The sequence below is a fragment of the Athene noctua genome, chromosome 13, assembly GCF_965140245.1.
Source record: "Athene noctua chromosome 13, bAthNoc1.hap1.1, whole genome shotgun sequence".
NCBI lineage: Eukaryota > Metazoa > Chordata > Aves > Strigiformes > Strigidae > Athene > Athene noctua.
The window spans coordinates 7,263,736-7,286,061 of NC_134049.1; the positions used below are offsets into that span (position 1 = coordinate 7,263,736).

At 46.1% G+C, this 22,326-nt stretch overlaps 1 protein-coding gene across 1 annotated transcript; it reads right to left on the reverse strand.

Moving 5' to 3' along the window:
* Window positions 1–1,677: 1,677 nt before the first annotated feature.
* TICRR (TOPBP1 interacting checkpoint and replication regulator) lies at window positions 1,678–19,194 on the reverse strand. The gene is made up of 22 exons (XM_074917018.1): window positions 18,538–19,194; window positions 17,688–17,973; window positions 16,871–17,109; window positions 16,383–16,626; window positions 15,715–15,850; window positions 14,848–14,990; window positions 13,922–14,134; window positions 13,204–13,352; window positions 12,364–12,458; window positions 11,909–12,002; window positions 11,659–11,738; window positions 11,108–11,350; window positions 10,439–10,535; window positions 10,111–10,183; window positions 9,258–9,398; window positions 8,667–8,757; window positions 8,103–8,164; window positions 7,142–7,294; window positions 6,258–6,415; window positions 3,795–6,057; window positions 2,441–2,554; window positions 1,678–2,095 (listed from the first exon to the last, which is right to left on the reverse strand). The coding sequence occupies exons 1-22, from the start codon at window positions 19,192–19,194 to the stop codon at window positions 1,977–1,979; spliced, it is 5,850 nt and encodes a 1,949-aa protein (XP_074773119.1). The 3' UTR covers window positions 1,678–1,976.
* Between the last annotated feature and the right edge of the window lie 3,132 nt (window positions 19,195–22,326).

Here is a 22,326-nt window from a genome sequence, read left to right on the forward strand (position 1 = left end):
TCTATCAGGGCTTTGACCTTCCTAACCTGATCCCTGGCTGCTCAGACAATTTCTCTGTATCCCTCCCAGGCTGCCTGCCCTTGCTTCCACCCTCTGTAGGCTTCCTTTTTGTATTTGAGTTTGTCCAGGAGCTCCTGGTTCATCCATGAAGGCCTCCTGGTGTTCTTACCCGGCTTCCTCTTTGTTGGGATGCAGCCCTCCTGAGCTCGGAGGAGGTTATCCTTGAATATTAATTGAAATTTAATATCCTTAAATATGAATTGAAACATAACCAGCTTTCTCTTCCCTCCAGGTCTTTATCCCATGCTACTCTGCCAAGCAGATCCCTGAAGAGGCCAAAGTCTGCTCTCCTGAAATCCAGGGTAGTGAGCTTGCTGCACATCCTCCTTGCTGTCCTAAGGATCTTGAACTCCACTAATGCAGTCACTGCAGCCAAGGCTGCCCTTGAGCTTCACACTCCCCCTCAGCCCTTCCCCATTGGTCAGAGCAAGGCCCAACACAGCACCTCTCCTCCTTGGCTTATCTGTCACTTGAAGAAGGACATTATCATCAGCACATTCCAGGGAACCTCCTGGATTGCTTATGCCCTGCTGTGTTGTCCCTCCCAGGGATATCAGGGTGGTTGCAGTCCCCCATGAGGACCAGGGCTTGTGACCATGAGGCTGCTCCTCTGTCTGGTCAGGTGTCCTGTAGCAGACCCCCACTATAACATCTCCAGTCCCAGTCCCACCTTTAATCCTGACCCATAAGCTCCTGGTCAGCTCCTCACCCATCCCCAGGCAGAGCTCTGTGCTCTCCAGCAGGTCACTGGCTCAGTCTCTCCTGCCTGTCCTTCCTAAAGGGCCTGTGTCCTTCCATCCCAAGGCTCCAGTCCTAGGAGCCATCCCCCCACATCTCCATGATGACAGTAAGATTGTAGCCCTACAGGCACATGCATACCCCTAGCTCTTCCTGTTTATTCCCCATGCAGAGATGCATTTAAGCTAGGCCCATCTGAGCTGATTTACTGGCTGGAATTCCTCTGTGCTGCTCTTCAGGTGCTCTCCTGCTGTCCTGTGACCCCTCTCCAGGCTCTGGGCGCTATTGCTGGTACTGGCATCAAGCTGGTAAAAGGGGGATGGATTGAAGTTTCCCTCCCCCGGCAACTTCATAATAATGCACAGTTTTAGGCCCTTGTAGGCTGTCTCAGGCACTGAATCACAGCTCCTGCTATCTTCATGGGCTTGGACTGCAAGCATGTGTCTCACAGGCAACAAAGTCACTATTTAATCAGTGACTCAGTTGGGTAGACAGTCTTTGAATTGTCCTCTCCAGTTACCCAGCAAGTTTCACATCTCAAGGAAGTTTCCCCAGGCAGTCGTCTCTGCAAGTCTGCAGAAAAGGACAATGAAGTTACTCCATCTGTACTCTTTTGTCATTTGTCAAGTACTTCTGAGTAATTCACTCTAGATTAATGAGTAAATCTGCTTGTTATTTTCCCACAAAGCTGTGGCAAACTGAATGCAAGTAACAGAGGGATCCAGTTAGTATCAGGACAAGATACACAGCAGGCACACGCACCTGCAGCATCCTTCTTCCTGCAGCCCCAATCCCTCACCCTTCCCTTGGGCTAAAAACAGATTTCTGATTGACACAATGAAAATTCACATTAGTTTATTTTACAAGAAACCTGTAGAAAAGTGACAATTTTCCCTCTTTGCCTAACAGAACTGAACTTCCACTGCAGAACTCAGCTACCACATGCAGAAATGCCAGAAAGACTGGGCTAGGCTTTGAATGGATGGAGAGATGCTGCAAGTGAGGTTAAAAAAAAAACCCAAACCCTTTTAATCCTTATTTCCACTATCATATACTTGAATCGAGTCTCCAGCACAAGATAGCTCCAGTCCAACACCAAATATAAGGTCCTTGTTAAAAAGCACATTGTACAGCTGGGATATAATGCCCAGTTTTCCATACTGTTCTGGCTCCACACTTCATCTGAGCAGCTTTTTCCGTGAGTAAGTCCTGCTAAGGGGACGCCTCCTGGAAGCCATGGCATGGAATGGAGACAGCTCCTGGCTGGCAGTAATTTGGAAGGCATCAGATTCCTCTTCTACAAAATAGAAAGAATAAATTAAAGCCACAGTTTGCCAAAGGTTACTGGTGACTCCAAGAAGCCAAATACCAACTGAAAACACCACGAACAGTAAGCTGCCCTTCCTGCTAAGCTACTCTTTCTTCATTGCTATGTCCCCTCCCTTCCAAACTTCCCAGTTCACACCAAGTTTCTTGGAAGCATGCAAGATGGAGACACTGAATACAGAAGTGGCAGCTAGAGCCACAGGCTTTCTGCACAATGCCCTAGCACAGTATGCTTTTGTTGTTCTTCAGTTGCAGGCAAGCAGGGAGCACCCTCGTTTGCTGGAGCCCAGCCTTTCCTCACAGCACAGGTTGTTACCTTGGACACACTTTCTCCGAGATGGTGGTGTCTGTCCCTGGCACAGCAGTGGAGACTGAGTCAGTGCTAGAAGGCCGCTAGCAGAGAGCGCGCTCTTCACTGGTGGAGTTGAGCCTGGAGAAGCACAGTGAGATGCTGCAGCAAACTGACAACTCAAGTGCTTTCAGCTAAGTCTCATGCACAGCCTTTATCCTACCTCGAAACCTCCATCAGTACAAGCGATACTTGGAAGTTTATCTGAAAACAATATCTAGGCTGGCCCAGCGGGCTTCTGGCATCACAAAAGGTAAACAATAGTCTGGAATTAGCTTTGAGCACATTTAATTTTCTCAGGTGGTTTACTAGAAAAGCATTTCACTCCTATTAAACAGTTACTCTTCAATTAACTCGTGTTCTGGAAGAAAAACCATTACAACTGTGATGATCTGTAAATACAAAAATAAGGTCTGTAGGTACAGAAAGTCTCTTACAGGACCAGCTTAAGGTTAATACTGCTATTATTTCATGACCTGAATACGGACTTACGTTGCTTTAAAATTTGCCCATTTTTCTCATTGATACCCGTTGAATGGGTAAGACACTGCCTTTGTCTACAAACCTTGCCTTGCAAGAGCAAACACACTGAAGCTTAATGCTTCAGGGCATGCAACGACTACAGAACATCTGCATAGTGCCTCATGTAATTTATAGAACAATATGGGATTAAGCATTTGAAATTCACAAGGCCTTGCCTACAGAGCTGAGAGCACCTGCTTCACCAAGCTCAGCTGAATCACCTGTACCCACAGCAAAAGCAAAGAGGTAGTTTAAACTTAAATACCTACCAACACAACATTACCGCTAGCAAGGGAATAATTTCTGATACTCACTTTCAACAGACCCACCACCACGGGCAGATAGAAGAATTGGACCACCAATAAATACCAACATCCACAGGACTTACCCTGTCAAGGCTCCAGTCTATATAGTGAAACAGCCAAGCTTTAAAGACAGTTGGCTTCAGTGCTGGATGCTGAGCAGCAGCAGCAGCTGGCGGCACCAACACAAACCCAAGCAAGTTGCCAGTTGGATGCAACTGGGATCCTCCCTCCCCATGTTCTCAACCTTTCAATTCCTCCAGCCTCCAGCTCTTTCATTTCTCTGATCTCTCCCATCATTAATACTCCATTGATGACCACCTCAGCCAGTTTGCCTCTCCATATAATTAACTTCCACTGTCATTGGCAAACCACTCTCCCTCCTCCACCTCATTCTCCCACAGATAGTCAGACAGAAATCAGTTGTGTTCTTGCCTACCCCACATCTTTAATTATCTCTGAATTTCAATGGAGGGTCACTCATACCACTTAATTACCTGACAAAAGGAAGACATCGTCATCTGTTACACAACTGTGCTGCTCAGGACTTACAAGCACACATGGTCCTGGTTTCTCAGGAAGTACAGAGTCCGTCCTTGATTTGCTTCTGCTGCCCTCATGCGTGGACAAGCCAGTGAGATCCAGGTTGCGCCTCTCAGTGCAAGATCTCTTGGCATCACAATTCTCCTCCTTTTCTGGCGACAGATACGTAAAGACCCGCTTCCGAGATTTCAAGCCAAAAGTTCCAAGGGCAGAGTCCTCATCAGCCCTGGGTTCAGAGTCACTAGGAGATGCCTGATCCTGGAGCCTGTAAACCCCTTCCAGTTCAAATTCTCCAAGACTGTTTGTTACTTTGCTGCTGCAGTGCTCCAAGATCATCTCTCCCTCTCTGCCTGTTGACATTCTCTTCTGTTCATCAGCACTCTTCTCACTTTGACCACAGCTAGCATTAGCAGTGCTGCCTGCTGCTCTCTTTCTCCGAGGCCAGTCATTGATAGCATCAGGGGTTGTCTTCCCCTTCTGCTTTGGAGAAGGTGTCCATGGAACTCCTGCTTCTAAGGGGGACGGGGAGGTGGCGTTAGAGGCACAGCTTGTTGGGGTGTATGACTGGCATATGTAGGTCTGTCCTCCACCTTTCCCAGGCGTACTGTGGAAAGAGCGAAAGCAGGACGGTGAGACACAAGCAGCTGCCAGTTTTCCCGGGTGCTTGCTACACCAGGCCATAGCAAGATCACCAAAGGGGCTTTCTCGTCCCTTGGATTTGCTGGCACTTGCTTCAGGTTGAACTTCCAGCGATGAGCAAGAGCCAATTTTCTTAATGCGAAGTTTGGGCAGGCCCGAAGCTTGCATTTCAAGCTCAACTTCGTAAGTTGGTGAGCTAGCAGAAGGCAGTTTGCAATGACTTTTAGGAGTAGAGAACTTGGCTGGAAGTTGAGGATCCCCCATCCGCGCCGCAGCCTCCCGCTGCCTCCTGTCTGCAGTGCAGCGTAAAGAATAGGCAGACGTCGGCATAGGAGGTGAAGCACTCAGGGCAAATTTGGAGTGTCTCTTCAGACCTGGAGCCTTCGACCCCATATATTCCTCTCTCAGCAGGGTTCTTGGTTCCAAGTCACCACTAACTGTTTGAGAACCACTTAGGAAGGACTCACAGGTGTTTGCACTGGAGTTCCCCTCCTTAACCAATTGCTCACGCTCTACCTCATCATTCTGTCCATGTGCCTGCCCTCCAGCCCAAGGCTTTGGGGAAAAATGCTTTTCCAAGTTTTCTGAGTCCTCTCTTGGAGAAGACTGCTGAGACGCTACCACCATCTGGGGTTTTTTTTCCCATACAGGGGTATCTTCAGTAACTTGGGACTGACAAAGCTGAAGACTTTCTCCAGAAGAGTTACCACCATCATGATGATTGTCCTTATTTTCAGGTGTTGCAAGTGCAAGGTTCTTTCCTCCAGGGTTCGGTTCACATTTGGCCTGCTTGGATGCGTGAACCAGGGACCCCAGTGAAGTGCCAGTAATACCCGGAGATTTTTTAAAAGATGATTCCCAGTCAGACTCCCTACCCTGCACACGGGAAGGAGAGCAGATTACCACAGTGTTCGTGGAACTTTCATGGAGAGGAGAACTGAAGGGAGGGTCTAGCCTCACAACGAGCTGTGGTATTTCTGCACTCGGTGAGCTGGCACCTGATTTTGAACCTGGATCTTCAGGTTTCCTGGGAGTACTTTCAGTTGCTTGAGATAATGGATCTGACTCCACCTGAATTTCCTTTGGTAGGATTTGCCTCCGAGTACCAACTGGAGATGCTAATTTTGAGAGGTATCGCAAGGAACGCCTTGGAGTTTGCAGTTCTGCAAAACATCTTTCCTGAACGGCAGAGGGGGAAGAAGCAGCTGGATTTGAATCTGTCAGAGGTAATAACGAGGCACTGAGCACTGCGAACCCTTCACGTTCTGGTCTTTGTAAGGCAGCCTCTTTGCAAGGAGGGGAAAGCCTTTGTGCTGGAGAACAGTCCTTAGAAGTTACCTGCAGTAAGTGAACCCTCTTACTTTCAGTTAACGCAGACGGTGACTTGACCCCGTGTACAGGATGAGAAAAGTACTTTCCCAAACACCTAGCTGCAGTCTGCTTAGCAGCTGGACTTTTGCCAGGAGTCTTCTCCAGCTTCTGAGGTGTCCTGTGGAGAATGCGAGGTGATCTCCTAGGTAGCTTACTGGCAGAATTCAGTGGCTTCTGGGCACATTTATGGGGTGTTTTTCTAGGCGTCTACAGGGGAAAAAAAAATATTAAAGAATCATGCTCCTTCTATTCCAGCAGTATTATCTACCCCTCTTGATATTTACTTCTCAAGATTTAACATACAAAACCCATTTGATTAGACTTAAACTCTAAATTTAAAATGTGTAGGTCTCACTAAACAGAAATAGAGAAAGGGGATGGGAAGAAAGAGAGGTAAGTGCTTCTACCTGACAGGCAGTCAGCTCCTCTAAGTGTAGAGGACCTTTTCTTGTTCTCCTCCTTCCAGGTGAAGGCTTCACTGCAGGACTACATGTGTCAATGACTGCACCGAAGAAAAACCTCTTGGGAGTCTGGACAGTGGGGCGCTCTGAAAGCTGCTTAATGCCTGTAAGTGGAACAGTACAATTGAACTAACACCAAGTAACCTGCCACTAACAATTGCCTCAATCACTTCAGATATATGGACAAGTACTGTACAAAGCCTATAGCCCTGGCATGTTCTTTTCTAGCTAAATGTTAAAGCTTCACCAGAATTATTGTTATTTTCCAATATGAAACTAATATCTGTAGAAAGAGTGCTCTAGCAGAAAAAAGTACAAAATAGCTCAGCCTCTTATTCTATTTATAGCTTGTAGTTTAAGAAAATTCTGGTTCACGACTAAGAATTCTAGTAAGTACAATATAAAGAACCAAATGTCATCATTTGTAGCTGATAATCCTACTGAGAAAGCCAGCAAAGATCCCATCAGTCATTGCTTTATGCTACCACAGAGTAGACTGAAAGTAAGCTTTAGGATTTCTGTCCCGTATTTTACAGGGATTTCACTGCATTTAAAGAATGCAGACTGACAATCAGTGGTATTCTGTTAGATGGGCCTGACTGTTTCTTAAGTTGGGACTGTATTCATCATAGAAATAGCTGCCTTACCACCCTCCAAATTCAGGTTCCCAATTCAAAATTAATTACTGTGGATGAATTTCTTTCTACAGAAGATATTACGTGATAGCTCTTAGCTTCCTACAGTCTCTTGTAGAGCCAGATCAAACTCAGAGCTATCCATGTCAGCTTTTCAGATCACCAATATCAGCCTGCTCAAATGCCATTCAGTACCTTCTACATCCTGCTGTGTACAGCTCTCTTCTTGTCCCTGATGGGCTTGCTGTGAATTTTGTGAGCTGGGCTGTGTAGGGGAATAGAAAACACCAGAGCAGGTCCTACTCAAAGACAGCTGTTTGATGCGTGGGCTTCTTCTCAAACCTGCTTCTGAAAAAGAATATTGGGGATTGAGCCTTCTTTCTCCCTCAGCAATGGGGGCAACTTCAGGAGCAGTCTGTAACTGGAAAGAACACACTAAGAAGAAACTTCCATACAGCTAACTATCTCATGTAGGGAGGCAAGCATGAGAAAAAGAAAGTTTCAACTTTCTTGGGGATTTAGAATATTAATGCATACAAGTATCATTCGAAATCACGATGTCCCTTCCTCTAAGTCATGATTACTCTCATCCCTCTCTAGCAATTATAAAGAAAAAGAACACTAGAAAAGCCATGTTCAAGTTACATCCAGGTTAAATGATTCATTAATTCTCCTGTCTCTTTTTACCAGTGATTTCATCTTCCTGCTTGCCCAACTATGCTGTTTTCTTCATTCCTGGGGAGAAGAAACAGCAGTAGCCAACACAACAGAGACACTCCACAGAGCCAGGTGGCTATCTGTTACAGCAGAAATCAGAGGAGTATTAGGGTCACAGCACACGTTGAAGTTACATTAAAAAACCTTACATGTGCTGGTTTGACAGCAATTATAACAGCTCAGAATTTTGTTTACCCTCAAAGTCCTTCATGTATCTTAATTTAAAATAGTTACTATCTACCCCTCTTTCTTAACTTCTACTGTACAGGGTTGTCAAAGCAGTGAGCAGCAAGTGGTTCTATCAGAGGAGGCTGTATGCCACCAACAGAGCAGTACAAGACTTTTGTACTGACTACTCACGAATTACTTAAATTGAAGCATGCTCATCTTACGAGCTACAATACAGCAAAACCACCTTCAGTCAAAAATCAGTGCATACCATTTATAGCCTTCTCTGGAGATTCTTCTACAACCCCCGTGTCACAACCAGGATCAGAAGACCTTGAGAAACAGCAGACGTTTTGGACTTAGCACACTTCACATTTACAAAACCAGAACTTAACACATAAATTGAAAAGCAGTACTCTATCCCACAACAAAATATTGCTTTGTGGGCTACTCTGAGTAATTTGTAAGCACTTTGCCTCCTATTAACATAGGACTGAGTGTGGGTAACTGTCTAGCTGCATAGGTAACAGTTCTACATGGAAGTAAATTTCAGCCTGGAATCCACAAAATACAGTACAGGCCTCTTCAGAAGCCTTCAAAACAGCAACTGAACCTAAACAGAAGTTAGCTGCAGGAATTAAAGCACCCTGACCTTGAAGCACCCACACCAATGAAGTATTTCTCCCCACTTGGGCAATGGAACTTAGCCTCCACCGGTTCTCTTACTGCCTTCGGTGAAGAAGACACTTTGACCACAAGAAGATACACGATTCTTGAGCTCGCAGCCATTAATTAGACATCTAATACTTACTGAAGAAATTCAGAGAGAGCTTACCGGCCTTTGATCTGCTTATGTAGTAGTCTCCTGGAGACCTGCTTATGTAGTGGTGTTTCTGCAACTCTCCTGGTCAGTAACTTACGATGATCTAAAAATCAAGCAAAAGCTATAGCATCACACAATTATAAAGCAATTAAGAAAAAAAATAGAGAGTTTTGTATAGGCTTCAGTTTAAGAATGACAGCCAATATAGAATCATTGTGCATCAGTTTCCCAGCACTCATAAGCTATCATTTCAGAGTCCAGTGTCTACATTTCCTTCCTACTCTCTCAATATTAACAGTACTGACTTTGTCTCAGACATAATTAACCTACTGAGATAACTTCCATTCCTCATCTTTCATTCATAGATCCTTTTTTAACCAAGCATTCTTAACACCAGTTTTCTTTTGAGATTTAGAGATCAGTAAAAAATAGGTTTCAGTTTCAACACCATCCTATTCACCCTCCAAACACCACAGCAACGATCTAAAATATCTTCTCCTTCATTAAAAACACATCATTGTTTCATAGAACTGAGGACACAAGAATAGGAATTTTAGGAAAAGCTCTTTCACAACAATCCTATACCTGCAAGTCATGTCCTACCTTTAGTGCCTTCATCGGTACATTTGTATCTTAAGCCTTCCACAGCAGATACTGAATGGCTTCTAGGCATCTTCTTCATAGACCTTTTTGATGGTGAAAGTATCTCTTCATTGAAGAGGTTCCTCCTAACCTTTGTAACCTCTGTGGGGCAAGACAAAGCAAGAAATGGTCAGATTAAAAGAAAAAAAAAAAAGGGGAAAAGAAAAAAAATCATAGAAAGATAATTCTGTCAGGCCACTAGAGATGGGAACATCACATACTAGCATAGAAAAACTTTTTAGAGGCCACAAAACATTGAAAAGTTGTTTTTCTGCTGTTGGAACATGTGCTCCTCTAGATCCATTCTGGACTTCTCTTATAAATTTGTGTTATTTGCATTATTCCAGCAATAAGCTACAAGCAGATGCCATAGCAGAGAGGTAGGTCAGTCTCTGTCCTAGACTGAGCAACGTTAAGTGAGCTGTATCAACTGAAGGACATGTTGGTTCAGGAAATACATGCGGGATTTCATTTTATTATGTATTTTGCAGAGAGATATCCTGTTTCCAGATACTGGAGTTCACTCTTGTCCTCACTTCCTTTTCAGGACAGAGAAGATGGAAATAATTGCAAGATTCAAGGAAGAATGGAAAGGTTTTCTTTTCAGGATATGTGATTTAAGTTTTCTGCATGTGAGCACACACAGCATACAGTGATTTTTTTTTCCTCCCTCAAAGTTTTTGCACAATTCAGCAAAACTTCCTTTAGATTTCCAGCATGCTTCAGCATAATTTCATCATGGCTCACCAAAATTTACAGGGAGAACATGTGCTGAAGACGCACCTTTCCATGGAAAAGCTAGAAGTCAATATACCTTGCACTGCTTCTTTCTGCAACAAAGGCATCTGTTGGGACTTCTCAGTGGCAAGGTAAGAACGCAAGGTCTCCTGAAACAAAAATAGAAGTTAGCTTCGCTAGCAGCTTAATGTTATGTTTAACCATTATGAATATTAACTGTAAAATCTGAATCACACATTACTTCAATTTCTCCTTCAAAACAATTTTGATCTCTGCCCAGCTGATACAGGGCATACTTACTAAGTGAATACAGAGCAAGAGTTTTTGCACTCAAGTGTCACTTCGCAACACTGCTGCACTCCTGCAGAACCCACCCACACACAATCCTTTTGGAAGTGTTTTACCTTTCTGATGGGATTCTTGGCTATCTTGGGAATCTCAATTTGACGCAAGTTCTGTGGTGCTTCTGTCATGCTCCTGTGTCTGGCTAATGCATTATTCCTTTAGAAAATATACAAAGATTAAGTTAAAATAAGATCAGAAGTATAGTTATCAAACTAGTAGGTTTGACTCTAGAGAGAGGACGTCTCTACCTAAATTCAGACTGCAAATTGCATTGGTACCTCAAAACGCAAAGATGATTTACAATATAAATAGCTATACCTAACTTTAAGGTGGTGTTAAAACTCATTTCACAATTTGCTGAAGTGCACACAGGATCCTCAACATAAAGGTCTACAGTAAATCGCAGATTTAACTGACAATATAGGGTCACCTACTGCATAGTAGAACATCCTCTGCCTCTCACGGAAGATGCTTGTGAACTCTACTTGTGCACAAGATACACATACAGGATCAAGTTTACACTTTCACATGGTCAACAATGCTAAGTTCAGATGAAAAACTGGAGCCTTTAATATCTCTCTAAGGCTTGCAGAGCTATCAGCAGGTGTCAGCTGACCCCAACCAGCTCTTCAGCAACAGAAACAAAGATGATTGAGCTGTAGTTCAGATATAAACTCCTCAGCCACAGCCCAGGCTGCAACAAGCTGCCTCCTATTTGGAATTATTACCTTCTCTTTTTGGCAGATCTGGTGCGCAGCTCCTCCAGCTGATCACTCTCACTGCGTAGGCAAACAGTGCTGGGAGTTAAGGCAGATGATAGAGACAGTGGAAGGTCTGGGGATTTGCTATCCAGAGTCACAGAGTCATCACTGAAGAAATCTGAAGGCAGAACAGACGCCAGTTTCGGGGGTATTTGTGTACCAAGACCGTAGTAAATATCTCCAAGGGTCTTCGGTATAGAATTTATATACCTAGAGCAGAGAGAACCCACATCAAATACAACGCCCCACAAAACAGTTGGCGTTTCAATCACAAGGTTTGAACTAAATCTTTGTTTTTAAACGTCAACTAAAAAAACCAACTGAAGATCAACTTTTTTTCTCATTAGTTTACTTAGCTGCTTTTTCTTTAATCAAAATAAGCATAACAGAGAACATTGTCTAAACTTCTGAAAATTACAAAGATGGAGTAAATCAAAGCTGTAGATTGCTTTTATCTCAAAGATATGCAACCAAAACAACAGTCCCTAGTAACACTTAAGTCATGCTAAAGAACTTACAATTCTAGTATTTCCTCTAGAAACTTTGTAAGATACCCTGGGTCTTCAGTCAGACATAAAATGCGCAGCATATCTGTCACCTGGAAAGAAAGTCAGGTGGGAAAATGGATTAAGTTGTGACAGCTGCAACACCAACTCTTTTTCAGCAAGGAACATGAAGTGTTACAGTAAAATCAAGGGAAAACTACAGGTTCCAGGTCTGCATTTCTAGTGCCGTCAAAAACCACAACCTGGTCTATAATTTACTCACCTCTTCTAACAGCTGCCCCATTTTGTCAGTGTTGCTTTGCAGTGAAGGGCACTGAAGACATAACTCAAGGCGCAAAAATACCTGAAGTCGGCACCTAAGAAAACAAATAATCATTCACTGCCTTTTTTTCTGGTGGAATCATATTTACTGCAAAAGGTATGCTGCTCAAAAAAGCAATGGGAGGGAGAGTGACTCCATTTGACGGCATAATTTGGTTAGCATTTCATTTTGGCAGCAGGGGAGACACCTCATTTCAGATATAGGCTGCAATGTTTATCACACAGCTTATGTATATTGGCATTTATTGAAGCGTTTTCACTGCAACCAGAGATTCTCCTTGGAATATTTAACCCATGTAAATATTTCTCCATCTTGTACAAAAAAAATCCACCCTTAAAGATTGCTAACCAACTCCACAGTGTCTCAGAAGTTTTAGTAAATAGAATGTCCCTTACTCTCCAACTTTGGTCTCTTTCTGTAATCCATGCTGTTGTCTGAGCATTTTGCTGGTCTTCAGGAGATGGTTTCTGACACTTTCCACACAGGCCACCTGCAGAGACACATAATTACAGCAAAAACTTCAAGTCTTCAGGACAGGTTTTTATCCCCTCCTCTCTTGACCCCATTTTTTAGGGAATAGCTATTTTTTTATTTCTCCTTCAAGGAGAAGAATTCTCTTTTTCTTTCAGTAGCAAAGTCACAATGACATGAGACTTTGTAGAACTTACAGCTTGAAATCACAGACAAGGTCACCTGCTCACAGCTTCAGGCCTTCTTCAGTAACTATGAATTTGCCTTTCACAGTATTTTTTTCAGTGACTCAAGTTTACCAGTCTTGGTTTCAGTGAGTTACTTTGAGTCTATAGCTAGCGTTAAACATTGTAAGAAATAGTTTAAGCTATTTCTCTTTCCTGGAGAAGTAGTAGGCCTAGGTTTGCCACATAAAGCAAAACCAGAAGATGCACTCTTTTTAAAATACAGTTTGCAAGAACGTTTTTTTTTAAAATACTGTCTTTGAGTAAGTGAAATTAGAATTGAGAATGAGATCAATGTAAAGGAAAGACATCTGTTGCAGTCTTTACCCAAGGTGTAAACCGATAACTGAACTGGATTTTCCTACATTCTTTACACCTACCTACAGTTTTTCACTACTAGTCAGCATAGATAGTAGCTAGTGGTTGTGACTATGTGCAACTGTGCATAAAACTTCAGGTAAGATGAAGGAAAGGTAGCCTGAAATAGTAAACTTTACATTTCCAGATCAGTAACAACCCAGCCCACATGCTCTTACCTACCTCTTTCTCTTTGGCATCTTGTACTTTCAAGAACCTTTTTATGGCCATAATCATATTCTGGGCACACACAGACAAAAGAACTCCCTCAGCAACAGCCTTCTGGTAGCTTGCAATTAAATGGGACTGCAGTGCCTCCTCAGTTTTGAAGTCTGCAAGGAAAATGGTCTAAGTTAACTAAATGCCAGTTCACCACACTTTACTGACAAAACATTCATTCCAGCTGAAGAGGGGAACAGAGGGGATCATCAAGAGATTTTCTCCAAAGACACATCCAGACCACAGAACACTAACAGAAGCAGTCCCAGTTCCAGACCCATGCAAATGATAAACTCAGTTCCAAGTAGACCAGCAAGCTTTCAGATTACTGTAGCAGCCAAGAAATTCCCTTTACTTCTGCATAATTAGTAGAGAGGGTGCTTCCCTCTATTTCTTTTGGTTAAAGAGAAAAAAAAGGTAGTTCCTTATCACTTTTTTCAGATGGAGATAAGGCAGGAAACTCACCCCAAGGAGTAGTTGTAACACATTCTGTAAAGGTAAACATTTACAGAAACTAACTTGGAGAAGGGTGGAAAAAAAAAAAACAACCACTCCACACCAAGCTTTAGATAACTCAAACACTGATCTTCTCCCTAGCACCCAGTACTCCCTTATGATCCTTCCCTTCTCCTTTCATAAAAATCCATATGACCTCCTACAAATATCAGGACTGATAACACACCTACTGATATTTTAAGTGCTTTTTCCTTTTCTTCCACCTTTTCATCCAATCTTTTTCCTGAAAGCTTCTGTGGAACCTTCTCATTCACTGTTGGTGGCGCACCATCAGGTTGAAGCTTCTGAGCTTTTACGTTCAGCCTTGCTACATTGAGCATCTGCAGGGATCTGGACATGGTTTTCATCTTCTGCCTGACTGGAGTCCGGGGAACCCCACCTGCAATGCCACAAAAAGGAAGTTCTACCATCAGACACACCGGGGCTGGAACTCCACCCAAGACAGAGCATAATTCTGAGTTCTGTGTTACTGTCAAGTGAGATTAGTAACCTTCTAGTGGGAAACATGGCCCAAAAGGTTTGTATTTCTCCATGAAAGAGCTCCATAGCAGGCAGCTACTTCTCCAAGTAAAAAGCAAGAGAAAACTGATGCTCTAAGTTATATAGGTATAATCAGAAGTTACATATATAGGAAGCAATCTTATGTCACAGAAATAGAAATAGCTGACAGAGCAAGACTTAAGAGATACATCAGGTCAGGGTATATGCAGCTGTGATACTGAAATGCAAGGATTAAACTCTTCTACAAAAAAGTGTTTTATTTCTCCAAATTAGAACGAAGTTGAGAGGTTGCAATATTTACTAGTAGTTGGAACAGTCCCCATTTCAACAGCTAGCGAAACTGCAGAGCTCAGCATACTGCTTTTTAACAGTTTTGTCAGTCACTGCACAGCCTTGAATTAGAGCCATTTGAGCTGTACTAAAGGACAATCTTAATATTAATATGTAAATTGAGCTGTCTCTAAAAAAAAAATCTAAAAGCATGCCACTACTCCGGAGAGTACAGATCTCTAGGATTCATGCATTCAAAGACCTGCTGAGAAGTCTTTATCATCTTTAATTGATAATAATATAATCCCAAAGCATACATACGTCTTTTTTTGTTATTTCCTTGTCCAGCTGCAGCAGATGTTTCACTGAATTTTCTCTGGTACAGCTCACACAGACTTTCTGAGAGTTCCACTTGAGATTGGTCTGCATCATCCTTCCCATTAGCACAAGGAGCCTGCAGGAGCCTACATAAAAGAGCCATTCAATAGTTACCAAAAAATATGGGAGTGAGAGGCATATCCCTTGTTCCCAGTGGATTCTGGGTGCCAGTCCACAGCAATATAGGGCAAGTAACACATGCCAGTACTCTTCCAATGCCTGCTCCCCCAAATTCTTGCTTAAAAGATAAAAAAACACCAAACCACCCTCTTAAAAGGGTCACACCAAGTTAGAAACAAGGATAACAAAGAGTTGCCTGACGTACAATGGATATGCCACCGACCCATGCCACAAAACTACATGAGCAATTTTGCATTAAGCTATCCTGCATTAGGCTTTTTTTTTAATGTTTAGTCAGCAAGCTCTTTGAAGAAAGCAAGCTTATTCATTTCTACTAAATACTAACTGCAACAACACGACCGCTATCTTCAGTATTTTGCAGTGGACCTTATGGTACCGTAAGAGCTGAAGTCTGGCATTTCCCCAAGTAGATTAGGTCATTGTAAGTCACTCCTGAAACTGTCAAGATCTTAATCCACACAAGTTGCTACCCAAACGTGCTGTTCCCAGTTCCTTTTGTCTATACACCAAGACATAAGGAAGCAACAGCACACAGTAAACTGAGTATAGAAATAAAAGCCCTAAGAGAAGCATTTAATTCTAGAACTCTGAGCAACACTACAGCCATACTCCCTTAACAGGAAGCAGAAATCCTTGATTATTACTCAGAAACATGTTTCAGAAAGATACCTGAATGACTCCATCAGATCTGAGCTCGCTCCACAAGCGTTCGATGCAGGATACCATGCTTCAAACACTGAAGGATGCCAGCCCCCTGTATAGGACAGCTCCCGTTGGACCCACTCTGGCACAGGAGGAGTTTCTTCTCCTGTGAGCAGACACACAACAATTTAGAAGGAAACTAAATGAAGCGGCAGAAGGTCCTCTCAGCCTTCGCAGATGCTCTAAAGCAGAGGTTTCCAAACCTTTGCTCCTGGAGGGGCAATTTAATAGCCAATACATCAGGCAGGGAGACTCCTAAGATCCACTCTAACACAGAACAGATGAGCTAAAAGCAGCCTCCTTGTAGCCAAACCCAAAGGCTTTACTGGTCAGGGATGGCCCATGTGACACATTTTAGGAAACTTCATGCTAAAAACTTGTCCCCAAGCACAAGTAGCTGTGCTTTATCTACAAGTTAATAGAAACTGATGCTCCGTCAATAAAACAGAAAGGTACACCCATGCAGATTTCTGCATCACATCACAAGGCTTGAGCCACAGAAGACAAGATGAAATGAACAAGTCCCAAAAATGAGAGACTCCTCACAGAGGAAATCATTAGCTTTAGATTTTTCCATTCCAAATCAAATGTAAAGACAATTAAAAGCAGTAAGTTTTGCATTTCCTGACACCTACCCATACTGGTCAGAGAATCCTCTGCCAATGTGTCAGTTTTACCCAACACACTATTCACAATATCTGGGAGGTGAAGAGCATGGTCTTGGGAAGAGTTCTCCACTACAGCTCCTTCAAGGTTGCATCGCTCAACTTCAGCAGTCTTCTCAGTACCGAGAACAGTCAGAACTGCAGTACTCTCAGAAAGTGGTGATAAAACAGCAGTGCAGGGGAACCAAGTTTTAGAGAGAGATACTTCAGCAACCTACATTTTAAAAAAGATAAAAGTTTACATTATCTAGAAATAGAGACCTAATGGGGTACAGATACTTTATAAGTTATAGATTTACATGATCTCCTAAAGAACGCTCTGAATTGAGCTCCAAATGAGCAATTCGCAGTGCAACAAATACCACTATTGCTGTTCTCACAACATGATACAATGTCACCCCCTTTGTCACAGCCCATTTCAGAACAGGTATTAGTTTGGGACAAAGAGAAAGATTTACCATGTGCAGTTCTTCAGTCACTAGACTCCTTAACAGCTGATGAAACAGTGACCTGTTATGTTCTGCCTGCTCAGCCCGTGCGCTCTGCACTATCCAGCTCTCTGTGACAAAATGACCAGCCTGCACCAAGCTCCAAGCTGTCAAGCTGCCTTTCAGAAAGATGCTGACTGGACAATGCAGCTGTCTTTGGCTCATGGCAAGGGGTTCCAGGATCACAGCACAGCTTTCCGGCTCATTCCCTCCTGTGCAAGGATAAGATAAAGCAAAAGTCCTAAAGTAAAATGAGGTTTTCATCTAGATGAAGAGACAATGAAAAAAAGGTTCCAAGATTAAACAGGGAACAGCTCTACGTTAAACGTACTGCAGAACTGACTTCATCCCTGAGCTCTGAAAAAGAAGCTGAGTGCACGAAGGAACCACTAAAAAGCCAACGTGCACTGCATGTTGCTTTAAAGCTAATCCATTTTCTTTAGAAGAGGCTTTTTATTTGTGTTCTTAGTTTAGCTAAATTGAAGCTGAGACAAAGTGTGTATAAGAACAGGGTATACACCTGTATGAGGTGGGACCAGCAAAGAGCTCTTCATGCACCCAAACTTCTGGAAGCACGGAAAACCAAAGAGACTAAATCAGAAATATGTGCTAATAGCAATCAACAATCAGAGGAACAGTAACAATCAGATGAACTAGGTAAACTTAGGCTTTTCAATATCTGAAGTTACTTCTACATGTACTGTTTGCAAGGGAAACTCATCAAGGACCCTGCATGAGAGATCACAGTGATTACTATGCACACCTATCTTTGCTTTTTTTTTCTTACCAGGCATGCTGAGAAACAACATTCCTTCTTGCTGGGGGAATACTGCTTGAAATACAGAAGGCTTCGAGAACAAGCAGTTCAAAGTTGCGTCCAATGGCAGAAGCGTGGTCCAAGGCACAGTCTGTGGCACTGGGGAACTCGAGTGTCCAAAAAAGCCATGAGCGAGACTTGCCCTGTGGTGACTCAAACATTGCACTAAGGTTTCAGCTGGCAAAATGGTGCCTCCCATCTGACAGATCAGTTCAAACATTGTCCAGTACCCAACATGATCTGGGGATTCGATCAGCTGAAAGTAACAGAGAGGTCTCAAGTTAATGGTAGGAGTGAGATAATCTTCATACAAATAAAGACTGCATGCTTTTAGAAAAATTGGCATACAAAATGTATACAAAGCATCTAAACACAGTGCTTTCCAAGTGTTTTTATGGACTTTATTAGCCTTCAGAGGAATCCAATAAAGAAAATACTATTCCCACTGAATTAAGAGCTGGCCAGTAATTTCAAACTGGGGTTTTCAAATCTGGTATCTAGATACCTGAACTACCAGTCTGCTTATCTGCAATTCTGAATAGCTGTAACTCCCACCTAACTCAAAGCACGAGACGACCCATCAATAAACACTGTACAACTACTCAATTGCAGATATAGCTCAGTCTCCACATGACTGACTGCCATTCCAGTTTTCTGTCTCCTGCTGAACAAGATTATGTAGTAGTAACTGAAGATCCTTCCCTACCACTCAAAGACTACTCTCAGAAAAAACTGCTCTCCCTTCTTACAGGGGAGGGTAGCATAGAAGACGGCCCGCTAGTACTCACAGGCTGGAAGCTGTGAGGTGTCATCTCATTACCTGAGACCACTCGGCAGTGTCTACCCAGAACAACGTGATTTTCTGATTCGCAATCAGCTCCTGGACGCTCTTGGGCAGAAGTTTCTCCGCCAGCTCCTGAGCCGTGGGCAGCTCACGAGTGGAGGAAAGGGCGTCGCTCCCCGACACGAACTGCCGCAGCTCCCTCCGCGAGTGGGGGCAGGGGGAGAAGAGGAAGACAGCGTTCACAAAGCCCTCGGGGGGCGCCTGGCTCTCGGGGGGCTCTCCGGCGGCCAGCCCCGTCCTCCGGCTCCTGCGGAGCGGCTTAGCCGGGGAGGCGATCTCCGGCCGGTCCCACTGGAAGTCGAGGAGCGTCTCCTTGAGGCCGTTGTGGGTGAGGGAGGCGCGGGGCGTCGGCCCAGGCAGGACGGCGGCGGGTCCCCGCACCCCGAACCGCTCCGCCATCTCCTCCTCGAAACGGGCCCAGGCGCTGGGCCCCGGCGGGCGGAAGCCGCCGCCCCGCGAGGCCCCGCCGCGCCCCCCAAGCGAGTCGAAGAACCTGAAGGCCCAGCGGAGGCGGGACAGGCCGAAGCGGCAGCCCAGGTGGTTGAGGAGCCGCAGGGCGCCGCGCTGGAGCCGCGCCCGCCGCCCCGGGCTGGCCGTGTCCAGCAGGAACACGACGCTGTGGGAGCAGGCCATGGCGCCCGGCCCCGCCGCGCGCAGCCCACCAGCACCCTCAGCGCGCGCCCGCCGCCATCGCCCGGTACAAGCGCTGGCGCCCTCACCTCGCGCGCCCTCATTGGCTGCCGGCGAGCGCCCGCCCCCTCCCGCTCCTCGCTCCCCATTGGACCGCGGAGGCGGCCGCGGCGCATTGCGCCTGCGCAATGCGGCTCCCGCGCTGGCGGCGGGCGTGGGACGGAAGGGAGGAGCGGCGCCGGCGGTTCGAGCGGCGCTCTCCGCTGATTGGCCGGTCGCGGCGTACGTGCGGGACAGCGCGGCATTCCATTGGCGGAGGCAGTCCGTGACGAACGGGAGGGCGAGGCCAGCGCCCGGCGCGAGCCGATTGGCCGCGCCGCCAATTTAAAATTTAAAGCCGGCAGGACGCGCGTGACAGTGACGTCATCGCTTTCTTATTCCCCTCATTGGTCGTAAAGGCGGTGACGACACGATGATGTCACCGCTGTGACGTCGCCGGGGTGGGCGGGGTCTCTGAGGCGGGAGGTGCAGCCCGGGGAGCGCCCCGGGGGCAGGCAGGGCCGCGGGCAGCCCCGGGGCTGAGCCGCAGGAGCCCCCCGCTCCTGTCCCGGCCCGGCCCGCCCCGCACCCGAGCAGGCTCCCGCTCGCCGCTAGAGGTCAACGCCTGCTTGCGAACCGGCCCCTCCGCAGCCCCCTCCCCGGCCGGCGAGGGCAGGGCAGCAGGAGCTCCGCCGGCTGCCCGGAAGGTCCTGCAGCCCCGGGGGCGGTGGCACCCCAGGGCTTATCCTCCTCCCCGAGCCTCCTCGGAGGACGGCAAGGACAACCCAGGGCCCATGTGGGTGAAAAGGTGTAGGGACGGGACACCTGGACAGGGGCTGACGTCTGGGGAGGTGGAGGACGAAGACCCTGGGTTGTCATCAACCACCTTGCCTCTGGGCATCGTCTCGCTGCAGGCCTTGGAGCAGATCTTACCCCGTGGGTGGCAGCAGGCAAGGAGATCCAAGCGTGGACCGATCACGCCGGGTAACAGGGAGGAGGAAGCCTTGCAGACCAGAGCTGTCAGATACCCATACCACCCTTCTCCGGAGCCTGAATGCCCCAGCCTAAACCAGTGTCACCAGCAGCCAGTCGTATTTATAAAGCAACAAAGACAAGCGGGTAATAAACCACCCATTCAGCTTTGCTAGTGACTGTGAATGTAAGTGGGTTTAATGAGCTGGAACGAGGAGCTGATCCCCTTGGGTGCGCAGGAGTAACCTGGCACCAAGAGCAAGGGAAGGACACCAGGTCTCTCTGGCTGAAAGGGTGGCAGGCAGCCTGTGGTTTTGGGGATGTGAGCTCCCTGGGGAGCCATGGGTCCCTCCTCCTGGCTGGGGGTTGCTCTTGGTCCTGTGAGACATCTGGTGCTTCTTGTCAATATATCACTCTCCTCTAAGAGCCCTGAAGAAGACCAAGCCCCACCATGCTCCCGCTACCATTGCCTAGCCACTGGCGTCCGTCCCAGCAGCCCGCTGAGGACACTTAGCAGAGTGTGACCAAAACCTGCCTTATCACAGTCCACCCGGGACCAGAAACAAACTCAGGGCACAGGGGAGTTCCCCAGCAAAGCCTGGCAGCTCCCATCATGGGAACTGCCATCAGCTGCTCAAGCCCCTGCTCCTTTCCTGCCCACTGCAGTGTATTTGCTCTTGAAGCCCATCCAGCTCTTGGGAAAGCCATCAGAGATGCTGGCTGGGACCTGGTGACCTGTGTGTTTCCCGGCATGACAGCTGGAGTTGCTCATGCCTCTGCTTCTCACACCATCCTGCGCTTGCGCTGCTTGCAGAGATGTTAGCCCTCTCTGCCTGCTCCCCAAGGACACTGACTTCTCCTCTCTCAGACAGAGCCCTTGGGTTCTTTCTGGACAATCATTTACTTGCTGATAAATGCAGATTCTTGGAAGGAAGGAGAGGGCACAAGAGAAATCACTTGTAAATTGGGCTTGCATTTGGTTGACACTTTGATCCAGATATGGGGGTTTTTAACTTTAAAAAGTCTTGCTTAACCTTTTTCCTACATTTCTCTCTGAGAGATACTTAATGGTGAAGGCTGAAAAAAGGGCTGAGAAAACTCAGACCTAAATGAACTGTTTGATCTCCCACTATACCACCGCTCTGTCCCACCCCAGTGGAAAGTTTGCCATTCTGCTGAGCCAGCCAAAAAAAGCTTTTGTTTTGGATTGACTCAGACGCTTTGCTTTCAGGGCACTCCTCAAGGACCTGCATAGGCAACGAGTCACCTCTGATGCTGGGCAATGCCCAGCGACTCACTTGTGCTGCATGAAGGCTTCTGAGCCTCCCCAGATTGTCATCCTCCGGTGCCCTCTCCACCCCATGTGTCCAAAGGCTACTGCCAGTGACTGCTGCTGCTTTGCCCACTAATCCTGGAGAGCAAGTCAGGCTGGACAAAAGGCTCCTTGGTGGATCTCCAGGCAGTCTGAGGGAGCTGCAGGAAGGGAAGGGGGCAGCTGGGAAGGTTGGCTGTGCTTCTTGGGTGTTAAAAGTCCTTGGAGATTGCTTTGGCCTGAGTATAGCATGACATGGGAAGCCACTGGTGCCTACTAGGGAGGCAACTATTTTGTTTCTGTCTTAATAAAAAAGAATTTGTTCTGCTTCCCTTCTGCTCACCAGGGAGTTAGGCAAGCCAGCATTAGCTCCAGGGTAAATCCAGTGAGGAGAAAGGATCGCTGTCCATTGCCAATCCCTCAAAGTCCTCCCCTGAAGAAGTTCTGGTGTTGCCTGGTTTTAGCAGATTCTCCTCACTGGTGAATCTTTGGAGCTGCCAGAAGATAAAGGAGAGACAGGCAAGGGTAAGCAGGCAGGGACTGTCAGGCCAGTGCCTGCAATGCTGTGGACAGTAGAGACAGTGCTTCCAGCTCTGCCCTCCCCTGGGCGCCTCCAGTTCCCCAGGGTCCTCAGCTTTGTGGTCACCTCCCCGAGCCAGCACAGTGCCCTGGCCCAGCATTGGCTGCAATAAGATCTGCCGAGACAGTTCACAGTGACCCAAGGAGCTCCCATTCCCTCCTCTCCAGGGTGAAGCTGCCCCAAGGCCTCCAGGCAAGAGGGAGGGATTTCTGTGTGCTTTAGATTTTGTTTT

Bases quoted from the DNA above. Each gene is read 5' to 3' on its own strand.
- TICRR (XM_074917018.1), bottom strand. From the start codon at position 19,194: ATGGCCTGCTCCCACAGCGTCGTGTTCCTGCTGGACACGGCCAGCCCG. The intron at 12,003-12,363 runs GTAAGGGACATT...TTGTTTTCTTAG, and splicing joins AAAGAGACCAAAGTTGGAGA to GTGCCGACTTCAGGTATTTT. The intron at 8,165-8,666 runs GTAAGCTCTCTC...CTGTTTCTCAAG, and splicing joins CATAAGCAGATCAAAGGCCG to GTCTTCTGATCCTGGTTGTG.